The 9841-nt window shown below is 37.1% G+C and overlaps 1 protein-coding gene and 1 pseudogene across 1 annotated transcript; one reads left to right on the top strand and one right to left on the bottom strand.

Moving 5' to 3' along the window:
- Nucleotides 1-430: 430 nt before the first annotated feature.
- LOC147504689 (F-box protein At2g26160-like) lies at nt 431-1114 on the bottom strand. Its single transcript, XM_086605319.1, has one exon. It carries the CDS (start codon nt 1112-1114, stop codon nt 431-433), a length of 684 nt encoding a protein of 227 aa, XP_086461445.1.
- A 7442-nt stretch (nt 1115-8556) lies between these two features.
- Nucleotides 8557-9081, top strand: LOC147504688 (senescence-specific cysteine protease SAG39 pseudogene; annotated as a pseudogene).
- The last annotated feature ends 760 nt before the right edge of the window (nt 9082-9841 follow it).

Below are 9841 nucleotides of genomic sequence, written 5' to 3'. Positions count from 1 at the left end.
ATTTTATATATGTTATTGCCTTCTGGACTTAGATTTATTTACGGTGGTCTTTGATTACCCCCAACTAATGCCTTCTAACATGTATCTTTAACACTAGTAACATACTCGGGATTTGCTAAGAACACAGTCTAACAACCTCAAAGAATTCAAGAAAAAGTTTGTTAAGAACAATAGTAATTTACCGAGTACGATCAATACACAACACTGCATACACACGAATTTATACAACGTATACAATTCACCACAAGATATGATGTACTAATCATTAGTAATACTGCTTTCCATTATTTCAACACACCACTAGTTCAACTAAATAATGTGTATAACAATCTAGTTAGTGGTGCTGCAACTTACTGTCCATAAACGTTCACATCGACATGAATACAAGAGTGCAATACATGAGTAAATGGAATACACAGTAATTAAATTACTAATAAACGCATGCTACAATTCCCATAACACAAATACTAAGAAAGAAAAGGGGGAAGACAGAGTCAGCACTTCTGCAGAGTTGGCTCAACCAAATGGCCGGTGGAAATATCATGTCACCATCCATTTGGAAATGTTCAAGAGTCCCATCTTCCAAACTGAAAACTCCCATGTCGCGAGGTCCAACTCCATGGCTCGTCATACAATTCAAGTAGTAATCGTCTGTAAAGTATATGCAATCTGGTTTGCATCCAGGAAACTCTACAGCTGGAAGTGACAAGGGAGAATTTGCACCTAGAAATAGGGAGTGACCACCTAAACTTTTCACCTTAATCCATTTAACCTCAAGTTGATCTAGCTTGAAAACGAGGAATCGATCGTGATACACCGATTCAACTACGAAGTCCCTTATTAGTAGCAAGTCCCCAGATAATTCTACAAGATACCTCTCGTCAAGTGTGTCACCTACACCATAAGAATATGGGGCAACAACCACCACTGATAACTTAGGATGGGGATGATTGAGATCGCAATTAAAAACAGTTCCATCGATATTCAAAACGAAAAGCTGATTTTGAAAATAAATAACGCTAGACATCAGTGTGTGCGTCTGATCTAATACGGTCCATTCCTTGTCTCCAGGCTTACAGAATGCTAACCTACTAAATTGACCATAAACTGCCATAGCACCACAAGATTCTTAGTAGTACATTAGTGAAACAGGCGTTGAGGGCATTTGATGGAGGTTTAAGGTCAAATAGACTGGTGTAGTTTTCTCTTAAATGGAGCAGTCTCATACTATTGACTCAATTTTTCTACTGAAGATAACAGAGATGGAGTGACTGGAAAATTCAAACTGGTGCCTGGTGTGGACTGTGTCATGATTGTTGGGTGGGTGAGTTGCTGCAATAGAGTAAATAACTTTAGAAAAAGTCATGCAATCTATTCATTTAAGGGCTTCATGACAGAACTTATAAGCTATTAGGTAGTTGGAAAGGCGTTTGGTACTAATGTACTAGATAATTCTAGATACACAATGTTAGTGTTAATGTCTTATGTTGTATTCACTCTTTGACTGATGTTTACTTGTGGACACTAAGCATTGTGAGTATCTAGCTTCAGTAGTACCCCCTTAACAAAAAACGATCAACTGCCATTAACCTAAGATTAGCCTTTCCTTGACTCAACTTAATCACATACTCCACAAATCCAATCTGATCCTCCAACTCCATTGCTCTAACAACTTCCATTATTGACTCCACAGCCACGGCCCGAGGTTCTGACCTCTCAGGAGCTCTACTAACCAAATACCTAGGAAGATACACAATAGCCTTCCTAACAGAAACATTCCCCTTAGCCACAACAATCATCTGTTCCCTTACAAACCTTAACACACACGTCCTAGCTTGTGATTTCAACAAAAGAATGGAAGGCGTTAACGCCTTCAACACTTGAACAGTTGTATTAGTCTCATTACCATGTTCAGGTCTTAACACTCCACTCAATATCTTATATAGTCCCAATCCAAAACACATCACATTATATAACCCCCATCTTACAATCATACTACATCAACGAATGTCTAAAATAACTTCCTCCTATCTAAACATAATATATATTTTCTATCCCAGAGCGCAATGTATATAAATCAAGCTTGAAAATTAAGAAGAACCAACCTGAATTTTAGAGCAATTGAAGAACTCACAATGAGAATAGCTTAACAATGGCGTGTTGGCGAGAGATGAGAGAATACTTCACTGAAATTGAATTGGATTGTCTCCCAACTTGCAAAAGCTTCAATGGCGAAATTGGATTGGCTCGAATGTTGGATTGGATTGTTTCGCGATAATTATGGATTGGATTGCTTCAATTCGGGAAATTGATTTTGGGTTTTTTTTTTGTTAGGGTTTCGCGATAATTTTCACCACGTTGAAGGGTTTTGCACGAGAGAGATGACCGGTTAGAATAGGTTTCCCGGTTTCACGATTTGGTGGGTGGGGGTACTAGGCTTTTGTTTGGGCTTGGGCTGGAGACTGCCCAATCTAATTTTAGTGGTGCCCAATACATGACCCTAAATAAATGAACATCTATCTAATAAAAGAGGGTCGGTGTGGAGCCCGTAGGGCTCCATCCGGTGGCTACTATTGCATTTCACAAGTTGTGACATGACACTTACAAGTGAGCTCAAATAGTGTGATAGTTAGCTAAATGGCTGCTGAGTGACATGAGATCAAACTTACAAGTCAACAAAGGCTGTTGGGTTTAGGCTTCTACAGAAAAGGCTGGGACTGGGGGTATGGGCCTCTGGGGGTGGACTGTTCATCGCCAGGCCATAGGCACGGGCAACCTTTATATGTTGCATCTTCTTGGCCCTTCTTGCAGGGACCTTACTAAATTCTAATAGACACTAGCCATTAAGCCCAACCTATGGTCGGGCCTGCTACCTTGATAGATGAATATATGGTTGAATAATTTTTTTAAATATGTATGTATTTTATGAAATCCATTAAGAACTTTTAGTTCAAAACGTTAAGTTGTGATGGAAGAAGAATCAATGAATTAGAATGATTTTTTTTATTATTAATTGAACTATTATTTATCAATATGGTTGAATAAATTTTCTAAATATGTATGTATTTTATGAAGGCCATTAAGAACTTTTAGTTCAAAACGTTAAGTTGTGATGGAAGAAGAATCAATGAATTAGAACTATTTTTTTATTATTAATTGAACTATTATTTATCTACTATTATTTATCAACGCATGTGTAGTTTTCTAGTTAGGTGTATCAAATTGAAGTTGTAAAGCATGAAGAAAAAATGTGATTGCATCTTTGCAAGTGTTTGGTCAGAGTATTATTTATTAATAAGTTTTTGTTCATGTATAAACTTGCACTGGAGTTTCTAGACTTGCTACATAGATAGCTAATGACTCAAAAGCCTAAAATCCACTTAAATAAATAATATATGTATATTGATAGCTAATGATTCATTGCTTATAGTATTTCCTACAGGAGCTTTGTACAGGGAATAGCCTAGCCATTCATATATAGCCTTAGATAGATTTGTTGGACCTTTCTTAGACCCCATTCCCAAGATATAAAGTTCCCAAATCAGCCATACCCAAGAGCCGATATGAACTACTACTCAACTATGTTTCAAATGATCCAATTGAAGACAACACCGAACCAAGTTCGATCCAAATTTTTAACCAGTTACCTACAATCAGATTACCTGCTTCTGCTAAATACTGGACATGTTATAATTCTAGCTAAAAACAATGCCTTAGGAAATGTACTTTGCGGTTTATCAACTTCACCAGCTAAAATACTTGCATTATCCCAGAAATTCAAGTTCCAAAACAAAGTAATAAAATATAGAGTCCAATCTATTTTCTTTCCTTTTTCGCCCAATGTATCCAAAGCATTTTCCTCTTCTGGCTCTTTCCATATCAAATGATCTTTCCATTCATGGAGAATAACACACTTATACTGACAGTTTGATATGGTCAATTGTACAATATCATGTTTCTCTGTAAAAGACAGAGTCTAAGGAAATCGACACAATTCTAAGTGCAACAAAGGTTCTGCGTCATAGTTGTAAAAAATAATATTATTTCAGAGTTTGCAAAAGGTTTGTTCAAAAGTGATTAATTGAAACTTTGAGCAATGCCAAAAAACAATCCTTTGTTGAAATGAACGGAAACAAAATAGAACACTCAAGGAAGAAGTGTACAGATCAATATGAGTAAAAAAAAAAAGATCCCACATTTCTTACCTATCATTAGCAACTACACCATCGCTAGTGATACATTAAGTTAGTTTACATAATCAGAAATAAACCTCGTTAGTTCTGAAAATACAGAAACGAAATTAAGGAGTGTGATGTGACCTCTCAGTATCATTAACTACTGGGATTGGACCATGATTTCTCTTGTTGAAGAAATCCACAGGAGTTACATATGAGAAAATAAATATAATTGAATTAAGAAATTGAGGAAAACAAAAGCTAGGGGAATTACCTGTCGGGGTCTCTTCAAGAAAAAAAGCGATCAATTTGACTTGGAGTAACATAACGTTTAGGCGTATAGAGTTGGAGCGAGCAGTTCAATTCGAACTTCGAAGGCACGGGAATCATTGCAACGGTTCAGAAGGCTAGATGATTTTTTTTCTTTTTCTTTTAGAGAGTTTGGGGTTGTGAACAATTGAAAAACCAAAGAAAAAGCAAAAACGGGGCATTTCGCTTTGTTGTTCTTATAATTTGAAATCAAGGGTTTCTTGAGTTAATACTTTGGAGGAGAGACAGAGGGAGAAAAGAGAAATAAGGATAATAGAGTATTTCATTTTTTTACTGCCGAATTCTTGGAAAAACTGAGGTGTCCTACTAAGAGAAAAAATGGGGCTGACGTGTCTTAAAGTTTCATCCCCTTAGTTTCCGAACTTGATATCCAGAGTTTCCATAAGTTAAGCAGTAACTTTATAAAGAAACTAATCAGAAAATAATTAATTATTCAAAAATAAGAAAATGCTCAGAAGAAATTAAGTATAACAAAACAAAATGGATCACAGAAGAAGCCAAAGCACATTGATATATTCAATTATCTAGAAGTACTAATGCTCAATATGCTCAATTATCTGGAAAAATGTTCTACTGCCCTGACAGTATAAAGATAATATAAAAAGTATTACCATTGTCTTGAGTTGTGACCCCTAAACAAACACACTAAGCACTAACAACCAGGTCGTTTAAAACGTTGCCTCCACTTTGACGTTGTATGCATAGGATAACCTGCTTTGAGAGACTCCGATGATTTTTGTTGGTGTTGTTGTTTTCCGGTGCAATCACGGACACTTGTATGGCCATGGAAGAATGGGTTGATAATTCTCAAGCGAGAGACAGCTCGAGCAACATTCTCCCATGCGTCGATCCGAGGGGCGACCACCAACAGGACCCTAGTCCAGAGTAAAGAAGTCATCAGCAATATCGTGAATGTTGTCAACACGACAATATATTCCTATGCCAACACATATCCGTCTCCTCGGGCCATTAACTACTATAATCAGTCTGGGCCGTTGATACCACCTCTTTTTTCCCCATTTGACTCTTAGCTTAATGATCGACAATGTGGACCTCAAGAGGTGTCATTTTCAAATGCATCGTCGGTATATCTACATGAACTTTTAGCTGCCAAACTTATTTTTCTCAAGCTGCTTTAGTGTTGATGAATAATTAACATTAATCCAGGATAAGAAACTATAAAAAGGGTATCAGTTTTGATTAATTCCATTTCTCTGGCTTCTATAAAAATTTCAGATGTGGCAAAACTACACATCGCGTAACATCGCCATCGTTTTGCACCACGGTGGGGAGGATAACCCCGACTTCTATACACGCTTAGTAGCAAAATGTGAACGTGAGTTATGCCCTCAATCACTATGCCCCGCCCTTGCTTGGTCTTCAAGATTGCAATTTCGCGGAGGGAAACATTGAGAACCATCACTTCGATTCGCCCACCCTTGGAACATTACCTTCGGATGGCGGTTCTTTGTCCAGGACTCATTTTTGCAGGTGTCATGCTCTGCCGAATTCTCTGGATTCTGTATGCAAACCGCCTCCAAAGGGAGGAAGTTTTTGTGAAGCAATCCCTACCAATAAGTGGTCCTGACAGTTATATTTTCAATGTATTCCTGCACATATATCGATTAATGTACAGTTATTACCACATATGCACACAAACAGTATTCAAGAACAAACATAAAAAACAATACATGGAAATGAGTTGAGAATTTACTTTCAGCAGCCTAGCCTTCTCATATTTTTCCGTGTCACTTTGGCCTTTTAATGAACTGCTAGCTGCCAAGAATACATACTTGAATTCTTTTGGATTGATAGGGTCATTCCAAAATGCTAACCATGTAACAGTATTGTCATGCTTTACTTCTTTCCACCTGTAAGCCACCCCAAATAAATTAACCCTTGGAAGGATAACAGAATAAATCCTCATTCACACCTCAAAACACAAAATAAGTGCAGTCTTAATGCAATTGGATTCGTGAACCTTTCACGGTATTGAGCAGCACCCGAACTGGAGCACCTTTTCCTATATTGATGGTAATATATCTCTTGGACGAATGCGCTTTTTCAGTTTTCCTATCTGAAAGCATAAAAACCAATAAGACTACATATAATAACTTCTATGATAAAAATAAACTCTATTAACAGCCATTCTAAGCTTTTAATCGCATGCTTTTCTAAAAATCAATCATTTTATAAACAGCAAAGTATATAACCTTGGGATGCTCTCCACGGCCACGGAACAGTCCCGGTGGTTCAACTGTACTCTAAAGTTTCCAACCTGAGATTGAGAATGTCACATCCATTAAAAAAAATGTAAACCTTGAATAAATTAGCATGTACCTAAAATTACATATGCATATAAAAAAATGTTTTCAGCGGAAAAACTAAACACCACCCCCACCTTTTTTTTTTGGTAAAATGCAAGTACTCTAGGTGTATGTATGCTATTACAAATGAAAACCATAATCAGCCGCTCATGGCCATCCATAATGGGGACTATGTACTATGCAACAAAGCACAGCCCCTAAACAACACCAACTCTGGAGAATTTACTATTCTCACTCTTCAACAAAATGTTCTAAGAAGAAAAAGAATTTACGCAACTAATCAAATTGCAAGAAATAAAAGTACAATAACAATAACTTAAAAAACAAAAGATAAAATACCTTCGGTTTGAAACCAGTACCAACACAACCATAATCCCAATCATCATCATCATCATCAGCGATGATCAGACGTCTCATTGCTAAACGAAAAAGTTTATTTCTTCAACTATAAATGAGATTGCCCACTGGCAAACAACAGACTAGCAATTTTAATAGTATATTTTCTTTCCTCTCTTCCTACACACCCTTGTCCCAAACAAAACATGCTAGTATATATTTACTACATACTGTATAAGTATGGGGAAATCTCCAAGAAAATGGATCAAAACTGTGCTTTTTGGCAAGAAAGCATCAAGATCGAATTAATGGTCAAAGCGTAAAATCAAAAGTGATGTAGATTAAACAAAAAGTAACTTACCGGGGTTAAATAATTCAATTGTTGTTTGTTGGTTTCTCCACTTGTGGCTACTAAAAGTTTATAGTAAAAACGAATAGTGTATATAGCAGGATCAGATAAGTAGATTCTACAAACAACGATATAGAACCAACACCTCATCGGCGTCATCACCCATTATAAGATTCTATGCTGAAAAAGTTCGCATAAAATAAACAAAACTTGGACTACAATAGTAACTAAAATATTAAGATCAGTTCAGAAAATTCTATTGAAATTCACACTGGTCTACCATCAAAATATTGTCAAACTTTGAGCACCTCTCTATATCCATGCCTACTGATTATCATATGACAGGTGTCTTTATCGTTGTAATGATAATTTTCTTAACTGTATCTCCCAGCTTTTGGATTCTCTACAAATTAACTGTAGAACAGCTAAATATGAGATCATCTTCATTCGGTTTCAGAAATTAATCTTGCGCAGTAATGTAGACACATGGATACATTACTATGAAATATGCTAGCCAGGCTATGTCACAAAAAACTTTAAATTAGTCAATCTTTAAAACTTTAAATTAGTCAATCCATTTTTATCTGAAAATATTACCTTTCATCAATTTAAGTACGCACTTGACACAATCAGTGTTGCAAAATCAAGTTCATAGTGAAGCTAAAAATCTAATTTTTACACGACAATCTAATAGTAACTTGTTATACAGTCCAAAATAGTTGTCTAAAATTCTAAATGGCCCAAGAGAAAACCAATAATTTGTCGCCAGGTAATAATACCTCTGCCGCTAACACAAAAGGTGCTTTGCACTCTTGAAGTCTAAATCGAAGATATTATACCGTGGACGTTGGAGAGTAGGTCTCGATCACTCTATCTTCATCACTATATAATAAAAACATAACTGAATCTGTGGTTAGTGTAATATAAAAATTTAAAATTTGGAAGTTGTCTATATAAGCTCAAAGATAGCTTGAGTCTAAGCGTGCATAGAAGCTCATCCAAAACAAATTCCATTAGAGGCTTGGTTTAAGCAGCTAAAATGGCTCTAATATGGAAATCAATCCACTTTTCCAATATACTCCTAATCATTTTAAGCCTCTGGGCTTGTAGAGCTGCCTCTCGAACTCTGAATGAGGCTTCAATATTGGAAAGATATGAACAATGGATGGTTCAGTATGGTCGTGTATATAACGACGCAACAGAGAAGGAGACATGTTTTGAAATATTCAAAGAAAATGTCAAACGTATTGAATCCTTGAATAGGGCTGGGAACAGAACCTACATGCTAAGTGTTAACGGGTTTGCAGACCAAACCAATGAAGAGTTCAAGGCAGCTCGAAATGGATACAAAGGACTTTGCTCACCAGCAAAACCTTTACATGCCACTCCTTTCAGATATGAAAATGCCACTGCAGTTCCCTCTAGTATGGACTGGAGGAAGAAAGGTGCAGTAACCCCCGTCAAGGATCAAGGCCAATGTGGTAAACATTTTACAAAGCGATCTAGACTAACTTTTCATAATGAAAAAACCAAACCAAAACCTCAATTTGTAACAAAGAAATAATTTTCTTTCTATGCCCATTGTTGCTACTTGTGACCTTGCGGGGAAGATAACAACAATCACTAACTTCATATAATCATGTGAAATTTCCGGGATCTTGTTGGGCATTCTCGGCGGCGGGCTATGGAAGGAGCTACTCGACTAAAAACAGGAAGTTGATCTCCTTATCCGAAACGAGAATTGGTGGATCATGACACTAAAGGTATGGACCAAGGGTGTGAGGGTGGTGAAATGGATGATGCATTTCTATTTGTCCAACGTAACAAAGGCATTGCCTCGAAACTACCTATCCTTACAATGCGGCACAATACTTGCAATACTAAGGAGGAAGCCTCTCATGCGGCTGAAATCAGCGGTCACAAAGATGTCCCAAGAAATGTGAGGGTGGCCTTATCAAGAGGCAAATGGCCAACCAACCAATAGCTGTAGCGATTGATGTAGGAGGCTCGATTTCCAATTTTATTCAAGTGGTGTATTCAGCGGGGGTCGGGTACAGATCTAGACCATGGTGTGACTGCAGTTGGGTATGGAGTGAGCAACGATGGGACTAAGTATTGGCTTGTGAAGAACTCATGGGGTAGCGCATATGGGGTGAGAATGGATACATAAGAATGCAAAGGGCATCCTTTATGAAATTCGAACTCATCCCTTTCATTTTAAAGTTTGACACTTTATCAGATTTGAAGCTGAGGTGAAGTGTGTTTACGACTTCCCATCAGCTTATTTGTATTGTAACATTTGGCGCAGTTAAGATCCACTTTCA

Source organism: Coptis chinensis, chromosome 4 (assembly GCF_015680905.1).
Source record: "Coptis chinensis isolate HL-2020 chromosome 4, ASM1568090v1, whole genome shotgun sequence".
In the NCBI taxonomy this organism is placed as follows: Eukaryota; Viridiplantae; Streptophyta; class Magnoliopsida; order Ranunculales; family Ranunculaceae; genus Coptis; species Coptis chinensis.
Note: the sequence above shows the minus strand (reverse complement) of the source record. Positions and strands in the feature narration are given on the sequence as shown.

What these genes read in the sequence shown, in the direction of transcription:
- LOC147504689 (XM_086605319.1), bottom strand. Translation starts at nt 1,114, where the DNA reads ATGGCAGTTTATGGTCAATTTAGTAGGTTAGCATTCTGTAAGCCTGGA.